Source organism: Sceloporus occidentalis, unplaced genomic scaffold (assembly GCF_023333645.1).
Source record: "Sceloporus occidentalis isolate IW3139 unplaced genomic scaffold, rSceOcc1.0.p SCAF_8, whole genome shotgun sequence".
NCBI lineage: Eukaryota > Metazoa > Chordata > Lepidosauria > Squamata > Phrynosomatidae > Sceloporus > Sceloporus occidentalis.
The window spans coordinates 17652769-17673410 of NW_028316988.1; the positions used below are offsets into that span (position 1 = coordinate 17652769).

At 41.7% G+C, this 20642-nt stretch overlaps 1 protein-coding gene across 3 annotated transcripts in view; it reads right to left on the minus strand.

Annotated features, from left to right (window-relative positions):
- LOC149308067 (GTPase-activating protein and VPS9 domain-containing protein 1) overlaps positions 1 to 20642 on the minus strand; it is a 36936-nt gene that overhangs the window by 3022 nt on the left and 13272 nt on the right. The window contains exons 4-24 of one of the 3 annotated variants that reach the window (XM_089535013.1): positions 17867 to 17953; positions 17315 to 17449; positions 17031 to 17220; positions 16027 to 16107; positions 12872 to 13032; positions 11759 to 11888; positions 11367 to 11492; positions 10580 to 10753; positions 9618 to 9758; positions 9383 to 9517; positions 8653 to 8772; positions 8315 to 8392; positions 7849 to 8213; positions 7293 to 7380; positions 6433 to 6513; positions 5285 to 5341; positions 4988 to 5110; positions 4320 to 4449; positions 3264 to 3373; positions 2171 to 2330; positions 371 to 558 (exon numbers count right to left, since the gene is read on the minus strand). In XM_089535013.1, the coding sequence (XP_089391139.1) occupies positions 371 to 558; positions 2171 to 2330; positions 3264 to 3373; positions 4320 to 4449; positions 4988 to 5110; positions 5285 to 5341; positions 6433 to 6513; positions 7293 to 7380; positions 7849 to 8213; positions 8315 to 8392; positions 8653 to 8772; positions 9383 to 9517; positions 9618 to 9758; positions 10580 to 10753; positions 11367 to 11492; positions 11759 to 11888; positions 12872 to 13032; positions 16027 to 16107; positions 17031 to 17220; positions 17315 to 17449; positions 17867 to 17953 (2860 nt within the window). The remainder of the gene's footprint in view (positions 1 to 370; positions 559 to 2170; positions 2331 to 3263; positions 3374 to 4319; positions 4450 to 4987; positions 5111 to 5284; positions 5342 to 6432; positions 6514 to 7292; positions 7381 to 7848; positions 8214 to 8314; positions 8393 to 8652; positions 8773 to 9382; positions 9518 to 9617; positions 9759 to 10579; positions 10754 to 11366; positions 11493 to 11758; positions 11889 to 12871; positions 13033 to 16026; positions 16108 to 17030; positions 17221 to 17314; positions 17450 to 17866; positions 17954 to 20642) is intronic. The other 2 variants (XM_089535014.1, XM_089535015.1) reach the window with 2 other exon arrangements.

The following is a 20642-nucleotide window of genomic DNA, read 5'->3' on the forward strand; positions in this document are numbered from 1 at the left end:
CTTCCTCCTGACACACCTTGCCTAGGCCCCTTTCTGAAATCAAGCCACATTTGCCAATGGTAATAAGAGGGAACATGTAAAAACACCTCCTTTTACATCATAGCATCACTACTTCATTAACAGATAGAGCTATTTTACTGTCTATCCCACTTTTGTTCCCAAAAGGACAAGGCCTTACCCCTTCACTCTTCTATCACAATAACCCTACAAAGTAAGCAAGTTAAACTGGAACTCACTGACTAATCCTGGTTCAACCAGTAAGCTTTATAGCTAAGTAAGGGTTTGTACCCAAGTCTCATTCACCCATGTTAACGAACTAGTTAAACCATCCAGTCTGTTAGCTTTCAAAGGCAATTGTGGGTGTGGTTACCTTGAATGAACTCCCTTATCTTTGACTCTTTGCTCTCCAATAACAGCCGCACACACACAGTGGTGAAGTATCGGTTGGCCACTACTTTATCTCGCAAGACTCGCTGCAACAGCCTTTCCAGGTGGGCCTGGGTGGTCTGCAGGCCTTGGCGGCACCTTGTCAAGTATGCAATATAAGGAGCCCTTTTCCTGGAGGAAAAGAGGGTGTAGAACTCAGTTACACTGCGCAAGTTTTGCATGCAGACGATACCAGGTTCAATTCAGACCATCTCTGATTCAAAAGGATCTTGGCTAACACTACATTTGTCTTGGCCCTAGCAGAACCTGCTGTTAGTCACAGTAAACAACAGAAACATAAAGACTAATAGTCTCATAACCAGCAGCTTAGTACAGGTATACAAAGTAAATGTGTTCCTGGGCATTACTTCTTTGATAGAAATTTTGGTACAGAGGCATGAATAACAGAAAGAATAGGGTTAGACTCCTTAGTTGTTGTTATGTGCCTTCACATCATTTCTGACCTAATGGTGACCCTAAAATGAACCTATCATGGGTCTTTTTCTGGCAAGATTTGTTTAGAGGAGGTTTGCCATTGTCTTCCCCTGAGGCTGAGAGTGTGTGACTTGCTTAAAGTCACCCAGTGGATTTCATGGCAGTTCAGTCTATTTCAGCAAACTTTTTATTCCGAACTAACAATATCTGCATGTGTAATGAAACACCCCGGTCAGGTAAGCTGTGCACAATTTCTGAACCTTCTAGAGGTCACCTGAATGCTTTGTCCAAAATGCATCCAGGGATGATCTGGTATTTTAAATGTTGTACGTTTTTTTTTTTTTTAATACTCTTTTAGACCCACCCTCAGAGAACACAAAGACTGGTTACTTTCATGGCATCATATAAAATCCTGAGTGGCCAACTAGCCCACGGGAAGTGTAACACTGAGACGTGAAAGGTACTTGTGAACATCTGCCAAGGTGTTTCTTAAGCGAAATAAATGCTAATGGACAAAATAAGCTGCCCTCTCAAATAGGAGGAATTGTGCGGTCCTCTCAAGCCTAGGCGCTTTCTGCTGTCAACCCTTCACTTACATAAAAATAATGTATTTCTTTTTGCTGGTTCATTTTATCTTTCATTGATCCCCCCTCCCATTTTAATGATTGTTTTATTGGAAATGTCATTAACCACCTGGAACAAAATGACAGAACAGCAGTATATAAATTTTAATAAATGTGTTTCATCAGGACCCCATAATCCATTTGAATACATTATTTATGTCAGCCTTTCCAATACTGATTATTATACTGCTGAAATGAAGAAAATAAGGAGGAGATGGTTGTGCTCATGTGATCAAAAGAGAGAGAACATTCAGGAGGGAGTTTCTATGTAAAAGGACCTTGGGGTCAAGTCAAATTTCATTTGCGTTGCACCAAAGACCATTGCAATTAGAACTAATACAACACAAAACATACCAGCAGACATAATCCAATGTAAAAGCTTGCTGATACAAATACTAAAACAATCTTACTTCTAAAAATATCTGAAATATAACTGTGATGCTAAAAGACCTTCAGATACAAATAAGATTGTGAAGTCGAAGGCTTTCACAACCGGAAGCCCTAGTTTTTTGTTGGGATTTCAGGCTACACGGCCGTGTTCTGGAAGAGTTTATTCCTGACTCTCTAGGCTGTCAGTGCAGCAATTTTAGAACAATATCCCACAAGAAGTGATGGTGGGGTTCCACCCTGAATTGTTAGAAGTGATGGATAACACACTCATAAGAGGTCTCCATCAAAGGCCTCACCTGTAATCCTCAGCAATTGAGGCCAGCAGTTTACGGCAAATCCTGTTGTCAAAGCGGCCGACGCAACGCATTGTTTCTTGGAGCTGGGCCATCAGGTTTTTGTCCTGAAGGTTGATGGCTTCAGCTAGCTGGACTTTTAGGAAGCACACAATTTCATTGTCTAAATGAGACAAGGTGGGGTAAAGGAAATTGGGAGATGACAAGACTGTATTAGAATCGATCAGGGTGGCATGAATACAGTGCCAACAATTCTCTCTTCTGTTGGGATCCTTTGGACCCAGGAAGAGACTCCCCTCTCCATGACTCCCCACTATTCTAGAGCATCACAAACAGTTACAATTTACTTAGTGCATCAGCTATGTCTCTCCCCCCCCCCCCCCAAATATTCTGAGAAGAAATTTACTTCATGACAGAGCTTAGGAAGAAGACTTCCTTATTTGTTGCTGTGGTGGTGGTAGTGCTCCTTCAAGTTGTTTTTGACTTATACCAACCCTACGGTAACTCTAGCACAGGGTTTTCTTGGCAAGATTTGTTCAGAGGGGGTTTGCCTTTGCCTTCCTCTGAAGGTGAGAGAGTGTGATTTGCGCAAGGACACCCAATAGGGTTCCACAGCCAAGCAATGATTTGAAGCCTGGTCTCCACAGTTCCAGTCCAACACTCAAACCATTATGCCACATTGGCTCTTACCACTCTGCTTAAAAAATATGATTTGTTTCAAATAGCTTCTGTGGACTTAAGTGAATACTATTTAGAGAAAGGCATAAAAATGCAAATATCCTGTTTCCACACTACACAAGCAAATGCTTCTTGGAAACTTACAAGCAGAACTTCTCACATGCTCAGAGGGAAGCTACATCTAACTGTAGAGGCTGCATACAACCATCTACAGACGTTTACTCAATCATATTGTCTAATGCCTTCTCTTTTATGTTTCAGAACTAAAGCTTTGGTGTGTTCTGGCAGCAGGTGGGTGGATGGGTGGGGTTAGGCATAATGTGTACTTCCCACTATAATTTAGGTGGAAGACGTGTGCCTCAGTTCTCACAAGTTTAGTTCTGACAACATTTAAGGACAGGCAAGTCAAAGAAGTTACCTTCAGGATCTGTATGGTCTGGAAGGCCATTCCGTGTCGAGTGAGACAACATGGGGAAGGCCACAGAGTCTGCTGAACAGAGCGCAAGTCGTAGTTTCTTCTTTGCATCCCTGCAGGAAACAAAAGATTTGGATTTTTCCTTGAATAACATCTCTTATAAGATGTGTTACAAACATCCCACTTTTCATTCTATGAATTCAAGCAAAGTACATACTTCTAGAGAGACGCAGTGGCACAGTGGTTTGACCATTGGACTATGACTTTGGAGGCCAGAGTTTGATTCCTAGCAATGCCATGAAACTCACTTGGGCAAGTCACATGCTCTCAGCCTCAGGGGAAGGCAATGGCAAACCTCCTCTGAACAACTCTTACCAGGAAAACCCCATGATAGACTCACAATGAGCATCAGACAGTGATGGCCTAAGGTTACCCTGTGCATTTTATGGATCAACAAGGATTACAACCTACATCTTCTGGGTCCAATGTTCTAACCATTACATTACTGTAGCCACCATATTAGGATTGAGTAGAAGGTATACCACAATCTAGACAAACATCTGATGATGGTTCATCCTGGACATAGCAGTCACTCTTAAAGAAATGGTTGGATCAGGTGAGTCTCAACTGAACCCAGAAAGAGTCTGTGTACATCCCCAGATAATCAATAAATATGGAAGAGGGTTGGATCTGCTTTTCTGTGAAAACCTCAAGATCAACCAATCAGTGACAAGTACAGAATTCTTACTTCCTTCTTCCCAGCCCAACACTATAGTTGCTGCTACTTACTGGCACTGACAGAAATGGTAATATTTAAACATTTAGATGACAGACTCTAACAAAAGGGGGCATCACTGGGGAGTTTATTATTGAGATCCGTGCCTAGCACAAACATTCTCAAAGTTTAGCAAAAACCTACTAATGCCTCACACCCTCAAAAAGGAAAGGAAGTTATCATTTGAGCAATTGCCTAGAATAGGATGTGTAAGGACTTCACTCAGATCCTTACAACATTGCTGCAAGAAGCCATCAGGAGATGTATGCTTGTGATTGAGTTACCTGTATGAGAAAGCTGAATCCTGGGGCTGAGCTGCTTGACTGGCAGAATCTGGAAGGTCATCTGCAGACATGTTCTGCAAGGTATCGTCCCGTGGAGAGTCATGGATGCTTTCTCCATCTCCAATGGCATCTAAACACACCCCACCATGTAACCCTTGAATGGTTAGTTCACTCACATTACTGGCAGATTAGCAACTCTCTTTTATTTTATCCTTATTATAATATTTCTATTCTCCCCTATATGGGTTGGACAGAAACCAAACTCATCCGCAAAATTCTCATGGTGGGGTACAATCAATAAAATAACTTTAAAAGTAAGTTCTAACCAAGTTCAGAAGCCTTCAATACATTCAAAGTAATACACGCAATTTAAGAGACTGACATCAAGCTATTAACCACTTAGTTTCTAATCTTGGATGAACACCAAGATTTAATATGGTTTGAGGTGAGGGCTTTCCACAAATAGGGTGTCAAAGCTCAGAAGGCCCTGTCTTGCACCTCCACATCATTTGGATCCCAACAGTGTTATACAGAAAAGACCCCATCCTCAGTCCTTAACATTCAAGCAGGAAGAGGCTCTCTCTCAAGCCCCTGAGTTGTTCATGCCCCGCTCCCCAGCTCTTTCCTAAACGTATGGTGCTGGGCCAGAGAAGAAGAAAGACTCTTGCCTGTACTGTCATAGCTCACAACAGCCCCCTCATTGGGACTGGTGCGCTTGATTGCGTTCCTGTATTTGTCCAGGATGTCTTCTGCAGCTTGGGCCTGAGCACTCAGTCTTGGACCAGGATCATCTGAAACACAAAGCAAGATTTATCATTATTATCATCACAACAATCAGAGGAATTAATGCTTGTGTCTCGCTAATGTGGTTTCAAATACTAAAGGCATCATGCGCCGGGTGGAGTCATGCAGCAGCTACCAACATGATTGCATGTGAGAACACAGATGTGCCGCCAGAGTCTCACCAAGCCTGCAGAGAGGCCATTTCACTTTCCCCTGAATCAGATGTGTGGGGAAGATGGCTGTAGAAACACAGAGTTGAGGAAAGAGTGTTTTATTTACAAGGTTTATACCTCATTTCAGACACTCAAAGAGGTTTACAGTAAAATCACCCAAGCACAAAACTTTGAAAACTCATCAGTGGCCCCCATTTCAGTGTTTTATTTCTTCTGAAAATGCATACATGCTAACATATTTTAGTTCAATTGGCGTGCTTTCTGATCTAAAAAGTTAGTTTATAAGCATGGGATTAGTAAATTCAGCTCCTTGCAAATACATCCAAACAAAGTGGTCAGCAAACAAATGGAGTTTGTATTTAATAATGCCATTTCCAAAGATAATCAAAACCTGAATCGGTTCCATGTCATCTATGGGAAACATCAGGGGTCAAACAGTCTTAGAAACAGTAACGTTATGGCAGATATATTCAGAGAGACTCTCCAGTCAGCTGACAGGAGCAGGAAACAAAATTCTGTGCACACGTATGTGTGAGATACATGCTGTCAACTATTTTTTCTGTTGAACTGAACAAGACAAATAAACCTAACAGCTAGTGTAAGGTCAGCAGATTCAGGTGGTGTGACATTCCCTGGACTGTACCAGTCTGGTTACATATGAGAGATGCATATCTGAATCCTTACCAAGTGATAATGTTTTATGTCTATTCTTGTTGTGTGCCTTTAAATCATTTCCATCTTATGATGATCCTAAGGTGAACCTGAGAGCTAGTGTGATGTAGTGGTTTGAGTGTTGGACTACACCTCTGGAAATTAGGGTTCAAATTTCCTGCTCGGCCATGGAAATCCACTGGGTAACTTTCTGCAAGTCACACTCTCACCTTAGGGTTGCCTTATGTCACAAACAACCCGAAGACATAAAACAACAATGAAAGCAAACCTATTGCAAGGTTTTCTTGGCAGAATTTGTTCAGAGGGGATTGAACCGTTGCCTTCCTCTGAGGCTGAGAGAGTACGACTTGCCCAAGGTCACCCAGAAGGTTTCCATGGCTGAGCCGGGATTAATACTCTTTAGAAGTTCCAATTCAATTAGATTCATATTAGGAGAATAAAACCAGCAATCAGCATTAAGGAGCTAAAAAATACAAGTTACATACCTTGAAGGGAAGCATATCTGTCAGGCACAAAGTCATCTTTGTCCTTGTCTTGTTTCTCCTTTTTCCTGAACGCTATTGGAGCTGTGATTGAAGAGAGAGAAAATCACAGTGAGTAATATTTTTTTAATTTTAAAAGCAGAAGTGCCCAACAGCTTGGTTCCTATATGCATATAAATAAAAGGGGGAAGAGGGGAAATCCCAGAAGTGCACAAAGGCAGTTTAAGTACTCACGTTAAAAGAGAAAAATGTTTTGCATAATATTACTCTTCCCTTGGAAAGGGAGGGAAATCATCTCCCTCAATGTCAGGGACCAAAAATTTGTCCTCACAAAAAACAGAAAACAGCGGCAAAGTAAAGAAAGACATGAAATCTTTTTAAAGAAAAGTAAGGCTTTTAATTTCTTACCAGTTTTAACTATCTCCACTAACTCACCCCTAAATAATATGCCATATGGCCAATGGTTTCTAAGTAATACACACACAAATAGACACATATTCAGGGTCACCTGAATCCAACCTTAAACTTCTTGGGAGAGATTTGGCTCAAATCCCAATGTGATCGTCCCAAATAGCAGAGACTGGGGTAGTAATGCCAAGGAGTGACCTTTTCATGACTTTTTAAAAAACCAATCCAGAATGATGGTTTGCTTTTTAAAATCTACTCTCATACATACTGCTATCATTTTAGGCAGTACTGTCTAAAAAATTACATTAATATTTGCTTTTCTATTCTTCCAAAGGTTCAGCTCACATTCCAACAGAGTATAAATGTAGTCCATTTTTCTGCCAGTCATTTGGAGTTTATGACTTTGTTTTTGAAAAACCAAGAGGAAACAAGTAGCTTGCAATGTAAAATTTTACCTTTCGGCATAGCTGAAACAAAACGTTTTCTCCACCATGGCTTGTTCCGATCAGATTTTTCATCATCACTGTCCTTCCTGTCCTCCATCTGTTGAAAAGAAACACATCAGACTCTATCTAAGCTTAGAGTGGAATGTACTTATGTTTATTAAAAAGTGCTACTGAATCCAATGGGATTTACCCCCAGGCAAGTATGTAGTGTTGTTGTTAGATTACTTCAGCAGCAATCCCATAAATTCTTCCCACGTGAAAAGCCCACAGAAATGGATGGGGATTGCTTCTGACTAGATATTCATAGGATTTCAGTGCGAGTTCCCATTGACATCAATGGTACTTAGATCATGATGAGCTTATACCAGTGATTTTAGTGGGGATCAAATTCAACTAACTTAACCCAGAGTCAACTTATTTTCTTCTTCTTTTTCATCAAATGTGCATTTTCTCTCCCGGTGATCAGTCTCAAGTCTAAAAAAGCTCATGCTACCAACTTCTCTCTTACAGTTAGTCTCAAAGGTGCTATACAAGATCCCTTTGTTTAAAGACTGTCTATGCTTACCTCTCCTCTACAAGAATCTTTGCTGGGAGATGAGGAAGAGGATTGAGGAGCTGTGATCAAGGCAGCTCCTCCTATGCTGCCACCAGGCCCGGAAAGCTCCCTCTCTTCATTACCAGCTCGCCTGTTCCAGCCAGGATCGCTCATTGGTCTCCGAGCCGAAGACACAATATCAGAGCTCCTGCTCCGCACAAGTCTTTCAGGATAAGAGTACCGTTGCTTGAAGGCCTCAGAGTCAATGAGGACTGCAGTGTGGGAGCCAAAGTTGGGCAATCTAGCATCATTGCCTCCCAGGGTTCCTTCCAGGATTGGAGGATCTGGCGGAGGATGTGAAGGCCTCGCATAGTGCACTTTAGGTCTCACCACTGCTAAAGAAAATAGCCACATTAGCATATATATGACACACACACAGAGGCTTTGTAACTAAGGAAAGTAGCAGAACGGCACTATCTGCACTCTGCGAGATTACCTTCATGAGAAGACAAAGGGTCGAACATGGCAAGCAAGGACTCTGTCTGGGAAGGGGGAGAGGTCAACTGGCTGGCACCTGAAACGCAGAGCCATGAGTCAGAATACACCTTAGACACCTTTTAACAAGCAGGCTGTGTTGAATACGGGTATGAAGAGGGCTTGGATATTCCTATATGTCACCCTGTCCGGCTTAACAACACTGGCTTATCACTGGCTAAACTGGCTGGGTATTCTGGCTGAAGTTCAAAACATCTGGAAACTCAGATTTCCAATCCCATTTTAAGCAATACATTCACGTTGCTGGCAAATTCCCTTTAACATGACTATGCCTCTTACTGTGACTTGTTTCATCCATATCAGGACTGGTTACTGAATCTTTTCCACCAAAGTCAGAGCTGCACTCAGACCGAAGGTCTTCAATTTTGTTTGGGATGTCTTCAGAGGTTGCGCTAATACCTTATGGGGAAAATGAAATTTTAATTGAGAGGGAAGACAACAAGACAAAATAATGCAACACTGCTCTAAACAAAGTGTTGTTGTGGAGATCAGGCAAATAAAATACTGCATGTATCTAGTTAGATAGTCTGTATCATGCCTTTCTGATAAAAGTAACATTCAAAGTGGCTAATAATCATAACTCAAAATAAATATTAATATAAATTAAAACTTAATTTAAAAAAAAAACACAATAAACACATCATCTCTCTTCTTACCCACCTCTACCAACAGATCAAGGCAGGGAACAACAGCCTACCAACAAATACATAACATCAATTATAAAGAAACATGAGTTTTAAAGAACAAACAAGACACACACATACTAAAACAATCCACGTTTTAAAAAATCATTATCATAGCATAATAGTTCTGCATGCTGAAATACTACAGAGTTGTTGTGAAGATAAAGTGGGGGAAGAGAAGAGCCATGTTTACTCCTTGACCTCTTTAAAGTAAATGGGTGATAGAAATCTTAATAAGGAGACAATCTTAAACAGGTAATTGGATACAATATAGGATTACAGATCACTGTTCAATTCATTTTTTCCCCTCCAGAAACAAGACTCACCTGACACAACACTGAGGCCTGGCGTACTGGGGCGGGAGCTCACTTCCCGAACATCAGTATCATCCGAGGTGCTTCCCACACCAGAACAGCTCTCCAGTTCCTGCAGTCTTTCTTCCTGTTTCAAGTCAGGAGCTTCTAACAGCCAGTGGGGAAGAACATAAACCATAAATCACAATTTCAGCCCAAATGGGGGAAACGAATAAATACCTGACGCCTTAAACCCGAGGCTTCTAACCTGAATCGCTTGGTAGCACTTCGACGCTCCAAGCTTCGCTGGTGGTTTCTGAGATGGTTGAGCCTGTGCAGGGGTCAAACAGCACTGATCCTGAGCCAGGCAAACAGAGCAAGCTTCCCAGCATATTCTCTGCTGCAGCACCTGGGAAAAACCAAGCCAAGAAACTGTCAAAGGCAGAGATACCCATTCATCCACTGATATCCCATTCATCCACTCCCCCAGCCATCTGAGATGCCTGTTGAGGCTGTTGGCTCAGCAATTGTGCTTGTGGATTCTTATGGACTTTTTAAAGTTTCTTAGCATAAGACTAAGAGTGGAAAACTTCTTCCATCTTAACGACCAAATCTAATTTCAGCAAAGTGCTCAGGAAGCACATTCCAGGGGTGAGCCAATATAGGATGGGACCAAAAATACCAGCATAATTTTAGCTTAAGATCTACCCAGTCATTAATTTTAGCTTAAACTCTACCCAGTCATTAGGAGAGGCATTTCAACTTGTTAGAATGAAAAGAAGGAATATGAAAGTATGGTATCATGAAGGCCCTTGAGGGCTGGGCTGGGAACTTGGGGGAGCTAGATTTGGCTTGAAGTTCCCAAGCTGTGTAAATAAAAATACAGAGTATAACTGTATTCAAAAAGCAAACAATAAATAAAACCATCTGCTTTGTCAAATTGTCCTGTGAAAAGATAAGGGAAGATGAAGAAATGTGGGAGGGATATAGGGTTGGAAAAAAAAATAAACCTGTTCATGTCACATAAGATGGCATTTAAACTACAACCCAGGTATGTACAGGTTAAAGGCAACTACTGAGTGATTTATGCCTTAAAATATTGTAACAACTGCAAAGCAAGTCTTTCAAGGCCTTGTTTTAAAGATATGTCCAAAGAGAGAATGCAGCCTTGCCCTCCCTTTCGCCCTGTCAAAATCCCAAAGGGTTTATTGCATCAACAAGATCAGCGACCTGCAATTTCCTGCAAGCGGTCCTCATCAATATTTGGATCGAAGTCACTCCCCAGAACGTCAGTACTCCAGGTCTCGCTTACAGTTTCCGAGATGTCCCTGTCTTCTGTTAACCCCATCATGTCACGGATCTCAAATTTACGGAGCTTGTCATCAAGATTATCCTGAGTGGTGGCTATTGTAAAAAGACATTGATTTGATTAAAGTGCTAAACTGTTTGTTTAGGATGTAGGCACATAAGAACATCGGGAAGACAGAGTGGAAAAAAGGTGTTCCAATGAGGTAATACAATAAAAATCAGCAGAGTTCTTGTATATCTTTAACAGTTGTGTGTAGAAGAGGGAATTCTGGGTTGGTGAAAAAAATACAAACAACTGGGCTATACTGCTCTGTACAAGACAAGGATGAAGAAAGTGTGGCCTGCAAGCCATGTACACTCCAGATTCTACTTTTGCAGCCCCTATTTTTGGGGTGCAAAACACGTGTAGACATGCAAAAAACCCTCTCCCACCCCATCAAATATCTTCTTTTCTCTCCATTTCCCTTGCAAAACAGCAACAGGAAATAACACGTCACTTCCAGTTGCCATTCTGCAGCAGAAACAAAGGAAAACTGGGAGGACTAGCAGCATTACAATACATCAGCATGGATAAATAGCTCAGCAGAGCATAGTATTTCATGATGCAAAACTATTACATTATCCTCAACTATCCAGGATAGCAGCCATATTGTGAAAAGCCTTTTGATTATGCTATCCTCTATGGCCAAGGTTCTCTATTGATACTAACCTTGCTCGTGCTCCAACAGTTGCAGTGCTTCCACCCCATTGCTTCCTGAAGGACCTGCACCCAGTTCTGACACAGATTCCCCTTCCAAATCCAGTGAGGAAACAGAATTGGAGCGGTTCGAAGGCCCTGTTGGGAAAGGACTGTGCTGTTAGCGCGGCCTCAAAGAGAAATGGATAGCTAATTTGAGCAAAAGAAATTAAAGGTAGCATAAAAGTCACTAGGCAAAAGGTGACCACGCACACAAAAAAAGGTTGTTTCCAAAAAATATTGGCCAATGAAATAATAGCAGCTGAAATTAAAAAGAACAAAAACAAAAAACCAGATCAGCTACAATGAACAGAAGCTCCTATTAAATACTGTCTGACAGGCAAAATACTAAAGTGACCCTTCACCTTCAGATATTCCTTCCAGATTATCACTGCAGAGGGAAAAGCGCAAGGTTTTATCAGGTTTACCGTGGAGTTTGGTTTCATCGACAGGGACATCTCCTTGCCCGCCATCAGCAAGCTGCATGTTTAAAACCTAGCAAAGTGGAGGGGGGAAAAAAGAAAGATGAGAGAGAAAAGAAATCTGTATTTCCTCCCCTTCAATTGACAATCAAGAAACATTTACTATATAGAAAACAGCTAACAAATTTAACCTCTCTACATCTTTAATATCTAGCACTGAGCCTTTGAGTGAGGTTATCCTTCAAACAGGATTAGTTGTTTATACAATCCAGAATGTCTCTCCAACTTACTTAAGAGTCAGACCAGTGTTTCTATCACATCTTTACCATGCATTTATCAATGTTCACCTTGCTTTTATCGTAATGGTTCAAGACAGTTTGAACATTAAAATCTCTGAAAATGATGGAGCAACAGCCTATCCACAGGAAAAGGAAAGATGGATAAGGATTTGGACTACGTAAAGGAAGTTACTACTTCCGAATTGCTGAAAGACAGATTCCTGAGAGCCAGATACTTGTTTGCTGTTTGAAAAAGCAATTAAAATGTTCAGAATTCCACAGAGACAAGGAGGCCTAGGCAAAAGGATTTGCACTGGTGGACAGTTCGTTACCGAGTCCAGTTTCAGGTGCTGTCATTAGTGTCCAAAGCTTTAAAACAACTCACTTTGCTTAACAAATCCCCATAATAAATACCCCAGGTCACAATAATCTTCAGGGCACACTGTTCTCTGTGCCCCAACCTGAAAACTTCTACTTCATAGGGATAGGCATCTCAATAGGGGTATACATCTTACCGGGTAATTTCTCCCCTGTAATATCTGAGGCTTCAAGATCAACATTTTATAGTTCTTTTTGAAAACTTTTTCTTATGTTCTTCACCAGCCATCTGCAATCTAATACTGAAAAACTGTAGTGCTTTATCAGATTGTTTTATTGACCTTTGGTGCTTGCAAAAACCCAATTTGGGTTTCATGAAAATGTAGTAATTCAAAGCAGCAGCTGTATAACACAGTACCTTCACCCACAGAGCTCTCAATAAATTGCTGGGTGTCAATACCTCATTTTCCGACATCATCCCCGGCGTTATTTGGGGTCCCGTCCCAAGAGAAATAACCAAGACTTCTTCTGGCTGAACTTCCTGTATTGTCTCCTGGGAGAATCCATCGTGGTCTGCGTGCTGCTCGGCTTGAATATTTGACCGGCTCCTACTGCGGGTAGCTGGAACGTTTTTTTAAAAAATATATTGTTTTACGAATGATACTTGATAGCCAAACACTTTTAAACGGATTAAGTACACGCAAACTGCACAGACAGGCAATGTGTAGCACATGCACAATGACAATAAGCAAAATAGGAGTGGGTGAAGCTGTGCTGAACCAGAGCTATGACACACATACACTGTCTGTCAGAAAAGAAAGTCAGATGTCATGTTGCAAGCCTCCATTGGACCATGTCACTCCCAAAAGGGTCAAAGGATGCCCTTTCATGTACATGTTTCTTCTGACTGGAAGTCACTGAGCAGTTCCTACTTCTCACAGACCTGCCAAGCTTTGTACATTAATTATGCTGAAGAAAGAAGATTGACTGCTGGGGATGTATCACATTCAGAGAAAATAGACCTGCAAATATTCCTACCACTGCCTCCCACATTCTAGCATTGTTATACCCCAATGATCTAGTTGTTGTTACATGCTTTCAAGTCATTTCTGATTGATGGCGACTCTGTCTCAGGGTTTTCTTGGCAAGGATTATTCAAAAGGGGTTTGTCACTGCCTTCCTCCAAGGCTGGAAGAGTGTGATTTGCCCATGCTCATCCAATGGGTTTTCATAGCTGAGCAGGGATCCATACCCTGGTCTCCCAGGATCTTAGTCCAACACTCCTATTCCCACTTGACTCTGGCTCTGCACTGCATTACAGTCCTACTTTCTAAAATATAGGGTATTTCCCAGGAGTGCAAATCCTATGAGATTCAGGACTCCTTTTAAATAATTCCCCCATCATTTGGGTTAGTGAAGACAAACTGTGGCAGGAGAGAGAGGGAAGGAAACAGCTCATTTCTCAGGATCTTCTTGGTGGGCATTCCCAGGCTATGGAATTTTCACCTAAGGCAAGTTAAGCTACTTTCCCTCCCTTGTTCTTTCACCAAAAGGCAAAGGCGGCCTTCTGTATTCAGTGAGCTCTTTGGCAGCTAAGACGAGATGCAGTAAAATAAGCTTTTAATTTAGGCAGACAATGCTTTACTTGTTTTTAATTGCTTATGGTGTTGCTTGATGTTTGAAACCATCTGTTTTTATCTGGCACCTTTTATTCCTTTGTTTTAGCAAACACATCTCTGGTCCTATTCCTGAGAGACCAGCAGAAGAGAAATCAAATCAATAACTAATCTTGCATAGGATTGGAAGGGAGATTATCCATTTTTGGTTGAGTCACTGAGAAAATTCCCTATTACTGAACCAGCCTCTGGTATTAAACAAGGAAGTGGCACGTATGCCTTCAAAATGGCCACCACCGTCCACCGACAGAGCGATGGGGTGGAGGGAGAGAGGCATTCCATTCGTGGGCCAGGAAGGGAGAGTTATACACACTGGCAACAGTTCAGATCTTGATATTTAGACAGCTGCTTGAACAGCTCCAGGCCAAAACTGCCGTGTCACAAAGAACAGGAACGCTGAATCCTATGCAAGATCTCTATGTAGACATGAAACCCTACTGAATCCAAAGCAGTCTATGCTGAACCTTCAAAGGGCTGGCAAAACAAACTGTAGTAGTTTTTAAGCTTTCTTCCACAAAGCTCTTTTTCATAAAAAGGACAGAGGAGCAAAGCTGGGAAGAAAAACTAAAAGGTTTCATTCATAAACACACATTGCATGTGAGAGAGGGAAAGAGAGAGAAAGGTCTCATTTTAGACAGACTTCTAATGACACAAACAGAACAAAACACACTATGGAACTTCAAACACAATGCTGGACTGTCAGAGAAGGCCGAGTCTCCAACACTTGCAGCATAGAACAACAAAAAGCCACACAAATAAGTGGAACTGGGTAGGTGTCCCGTGGGTTAGACCATTTCAATTCCATTTCAAGCTGCCAAAAGAAGCAGCACCTTTGAAATAACTCTATGAAAAAAGACAACATAGATGGGCCCTTAGCATCCACTGGGGTTTGGTTACAGGACCCTCTATGGATACCAAAAACCGTGGATGTTCCCATTACATGCAAAGTAAAATGATGCCCCTTATAAAAAACAGCACAATCAAGATTTGCTTATCTCTCTCTCTCTCCATGGATTCCACCATCCACAGCTCAATCTGTGGATGATGGAATCCATGGATGGTGGAATCTGTGGATACCAAGGGCCAACTGTACCTACAAGAGTAGACCAAACCCTTCTTCTTCACATACTAGTTTCCTAGATACAAGACATTTGGGCAAATGTGCAACCCCATTCCAGCAGAATCCAAGAAAAATATGATCATTTGACTTTGCCAGTTGAATAAGCTGGCCCAGGGTCTGGCTGGTACTACAAGAGAATAGTTCAATTGCTTGTTCAAAAGATTTTGCTCTGAGATATAAACAAAAAATAAAAATAAGTACAGTGTACACTTTTCCACATAAACAGAAGACAGTCAGGAGATTAGGTGCAATTAAAGGAGACAAAAACGTATGCAGTGATATCAAGCTAGCCAGGTATGAATGCTTTGTGACAACCAGGTGCACAAAAACGGATGCTTGGGCACCTGTTTGGATTTTGAATGAAGATTCTAGCTCTATTTAACATTCTAGAATACTGATTACAGCCTGGGAAAAGTTATTTTGAACTACAACTCTCCAAATCCCCCAGACAGTAAAGTAAGTCACTATGTTGGCTGAGGGATTCTAAGAGTTGTAGCCCAAAAGAGTAACTCTTCCAAGTTCTGCTACTAACACAATATTTAAACTATGTTCTCTTTTGCAGAGTGCATCAATTGCAAAAGCAAGCTTCTGAGCCAAAGTACATCACATCAACTCCAAATAAGCTTTGCCAACCATGATTTTTCAGCTATCCTCCCCCCTTCCACACACAAAAGATATCAGAAATCAGAAAGCAAGCTTCTGAATGGGACAAAAGAGATGCCTCTTAAAAGAGCAGTTGGCAACAGGAAAATGCATGCAAAGCATGGCTTTGTAGAGACACTAACAAAGAAGGAGGAGGCAAGGATTTCTGTTACCCACCAAATGGGGTTACTAGGTTTATGTGAGATGTCAGGTTGGTGGCGGACGTGTCCCAGGCAGTGATGGCTGCCAACTGTTGTCCTGAGTTGACAGCATTAAAGAGAAACAGAAGTCAAGCCATTGGATGAAAGAAAACACTGTTCATTTGTAAAAATATGCACACATACACAGATAAAGGAAGAAACAAGCCAACAGGAATGATTTGATACTGGAAATACCTGGCTTTGAAACAATACAGCCAGTCTGTATGTAAAGTAAAAGTCTGCAACAGTGTAAGAGCATCCATCAAATGCATCAGGCAGAGAAATCAGCTTGTTGAGATATCATTTTCTTTTATGGCAAATTGCTGAGCCTTAGAGATATGAAGACACACTTGCAAGCATTGCTTAGAGTGATTTCAGAAGCCAGAGAGGCTGCCGAGGAAACTTTTCTAGTAATCATGGAGAGGTGGCAGTCCTCTGGATATTTATTGTTCTCTTCTCTGATTAGCAGAATAAATTATGAAGAAACGGTGCAGTTAAACAATTTTTATCTCTTTTTCCAAAGTGCAAAGTACCTATAACTTTAAGCTGACAGAAGAGACAGGACTAGTGCAGCCCACTCCCAAAACCATTTTCTTAACAACGCCACACTAAAAATGGGATGTTGTCTTTAAAAGGCTTTGACATTCATCAGCTGTGGAAAGTCAGTATAGCATTTACAAAAATGAATAGGAATCTGAGGGAATATACTTTTATCTTTAGGATCTGGAACTAATAAGTATGGCCAGAACTGGAAATATTATATTTTATATTATATTATATTCCCAAGCAGGGTGAACCCACTAAATCAACAAGATGGAGAGATGGTGGATTTGCCCCTGCTGTGACTAGCAACAGGCCACAATATTTTCCTTTTAGTTATTTGAAAGCCATGGCTGTGTAACAAGAGGAGCAGAGAACAGTCTTCGTGAGCAGTGTCCAAACCCCAGTACGCCAAACCCCTTACCCCACAGGCATCCTTACCTATAGGCAACCGATTTTTTTTGTTGGCTGGTGTAGTTGCAGGAGAAAGTTGTGGTGTGTTGTACGGTGTCATTTCTAGGCTGCTGCTTTTGCCTGGTTTGTTCTGGGGTAAGTTAAGCAGAAGGCTCTCCAGAGCCATCCGGTCTTCTTTCAGCTGGTCGCCAGACATGACGTTCCGCATAAAGCTGACCTAAAAACAAGGGTATTGTTAAATATACAAAGCAAAGTAGATCTACTGTGTGCACACCCTGATTTGTCTTCCTTCTGCAGTCTTGGATACTTACCAGAGTTGTAAGTTGTCCATAGGTCATGTAAACCACTGTTCTACTCAGTCCTTCCAGGAGGTTAACCGATGACATAGGAGGGGTTTCCATTGCTCGCCCACTGATAACAACATCCAAAAATGCAGCGACACAACCCTACAAAGAGAAAACGGGTAAGTGACCCATTTCAATACCTGATGAAGTGAACTGCAGCTCACCAAATATTATGGCAAATAAAACTGGTGTCTCAAGGTCCTTTATTTCAGTACTAGAGCCTCAGCAAGAGACTTCTGCAATGCTAACGGTGAGATGGCAATTTCATTACCAATCCCTCCCACAGAAAACTGGAGAAGAAGCATCAAAAACTGATAATTTACACAATAATCAATAAAACACAAAAAACAAGGGCACAGGTCTGGCAATTCATCTACATTTATTTGCAGACTGTTGCTGTTGGTTAGAGTCTACCTACATATTGCCATTCACTCACTGACAGCAAAACCCTTTACAAGTCCATGCAAAAGAAGGAAACCTTGAGCATACATAGACATGTTTTACAATCTTGGCTCTTACTTTGTCAAATTTACCCAGGTGGCTCTTTGTGCGGGGGTCTCCTTCTTCAGAACTGGTCATTGCCAACTGCTGCAAAAGCCTTCCAACCTACAGTCAAAAAACAGATGAAGACAGAATGTAACACACACACACAGCCACAACATCCTCCTAAGTTGAAACAGGCTACAGAAAATATTCAGATTCAACTTCTCTCAAATTTCAAATGCTGTGTTCTCTCATTCCATGAGTTAAAATAGTTTCCATTAAAAACTCCAGAGCCTAACATGATGTGTACAGTGGGTCCTCGCTTTACGCGGGGATCCGTTCCGGATCCCTCCGCGTAAGGCGAATTCCGCCTATGCTCAAGCCCCATTGTAAACAATGGGGCTCATGCACAGCGGCGTGGCGGCGTGCGGGGCGCAACGGGCGCACGTGCCCATTCAATTGAATGGGACGCGCCGCCCCTTCTGCCCCACGCGCACCCCGCGGCTTGAGCGCGTATGCTCAAGCCGTGTATGACGCGGGCGCGCTGTATTTTGAACTCCCTGGATGGAAATATAGATTAAATAAATATATACATAGAATGAACACTCAAATCCCAGTCTGCCTCTTGAGTGTGATGAATTCCCACTGCAGTGTGCCAGTCTTTATGGAGAATACCCACAGACCAGAAGCCCAGCATGACAAGGTCCCCTGAAAGAGAAAGGAGGTCTGCACCCAAAGTTAGGATTTTAATATATGTCCATTAGGATGGTGGCCTGTATCTTCCCCTCCACAAGGAGTGACATTAAGCATTTGATTCTATTAATCCAGTTTTAAAAGTTGTGCATCCCTGAGGTGAGCCTAATGCAATCCTGAACTACAGCCCTTTACCATGCCCTGCAAGAGGGAATGATTTTCAGGAGCAGGGGGAATACACAGAATCATTATATAGACAGAGCACTTGGCTGTTCCAAAAATAACACGTTTCTAGTTCTGGCAGTCACAGAGAACCAACATATAACAGTGCCTCCTTTCGTGAGCTGAAAAACAAGGTCACTGGGCAGAGCGTGGCCAGATAACAGTTCTCTGCAATCTATGTACTACATGACACTTGATCACCTAAATCTGTTCTCATGTGTCTTCACACATTCATATTCTACTCGAGCATTAGGTATTACTTCCCTCCACCCAGTGAAAAACCCACAGCAGAATAGATAAAGCAATTATCTAACAGATGCCAATGCTTTTTCGCTGGCACAATATGTGTCCCTTGAAGTGCTGCCCATCTAGAACACTGATCATTCTCTCAACAAGCATGTTGCATGCTTTAGTCCATGTATACTGGGGAGCGGAGGGGGAGACGTGCGCGGGTGGGAGCAATTTCCCACCAGCTTTCCAATGTGGACTGCACCCGCCCAACCCAGAAAGCCTTGGTTTTCTGCAATATATTTCAGTGTTTGAGAATTTTCGTGTGTTTGAGGGACTTCTGGTGCAGTTTTCAGACAAATCTGAAATCATGCCAAAAAACAAGACCATTGGCAATGACTTCCCCCAAACACAGATGCTTTTCAGCATTCAGTCACATATTCGTAGCATTACTGTTCTCACCCTCATAGAAAGCTGGAGTCCTATATTGCCTTTGAAATACACGGTTAAGATTTCCACTGTACACATGCTCTTCACTCATAACAGATACTATAAAGAAACATCCCTCAAAATTCAACCTTCTGCAGTAAAATGGCCGTCTGAGTTCACTGCTCCAGGAGAAGTGATTCTATTTCATCAACATCTTATTTCAGACAATAAAGACACTGCATTGACAACACCCCTGATAAAAAGAAGCAACTGAGAGGCTATTGCAGTTGTTAAGTGAAAGAAAAGAGGATGGTGGAATTTGTCATTGTGAGTTATCTGCAGTAGGAACAGGATTAGAAAACCCAAGTGACTTGGCATCCAAAAATTTGATAACAGCTAGGAATGTTTCTATTTATTTTCGTCCTGCTATGTACAGAGCTTAAAAAGTAACATCCAAACAGATGACTGGCTCTTAGGAATCAGAAATGTGTTCTTGGCCTTGGGCAAGTATTTTATAGGCATCAACTGGATCACAAAGAAGGCCAGCCTTTCTTTTCAAAGCTGAGTTAGTTTATCTGGATTTCTGGTTTCTCATTATGTCCAGAATCAATTCAACAGCAGTCAAAAGCTTCTCAACCTAGTCACTAGGAACCAATTTCCTCCTAACCACATGGTAGAAGACAGATCAAAATTTAATGCTAGGTCTCTAGGTGAAACAAGTGAGCAAGGATTTCTTGACCTCAATGGTTTAACCATGACAACAACAAAATGGGCCAGCCACTCATAAAATTATACTGTCCAAACAAAGAAAGGCTGAAGTAGATGGAGGGAAAGAGGCAACCAAAGGTGGATTTTCAATTCTTGGACTGTAAGCTCTAGTCAGTTCTGCTACCCAAAACAAATACCTGGCCTCAGAATTATTTACTCTATGTTTTATGTCTTCTGTACTTGGCTCCAGCTGGTGGATTTCAACATTCTAGTAAAAGTCCAAATCAACTCTTCATGCCTAAAGTTTTATAGGGCTGATCCTGAATCCTGTAATCAAATGAATAGCTGTTTCCCAAGGCAGAACATGTCTGTTACCTAAGAATGCCACACAATGGTGAGGCAGTCCAGCTGCGCAGACATGTCAAAGTAGAAAAAGAAACAGACTCCTAAACATTTGATGCTACCACTAAAGAACTCATCCTGTGTTCTAAAAGCAAATCCATGCTCTGAATGCCCATCCTTATGAAATCAA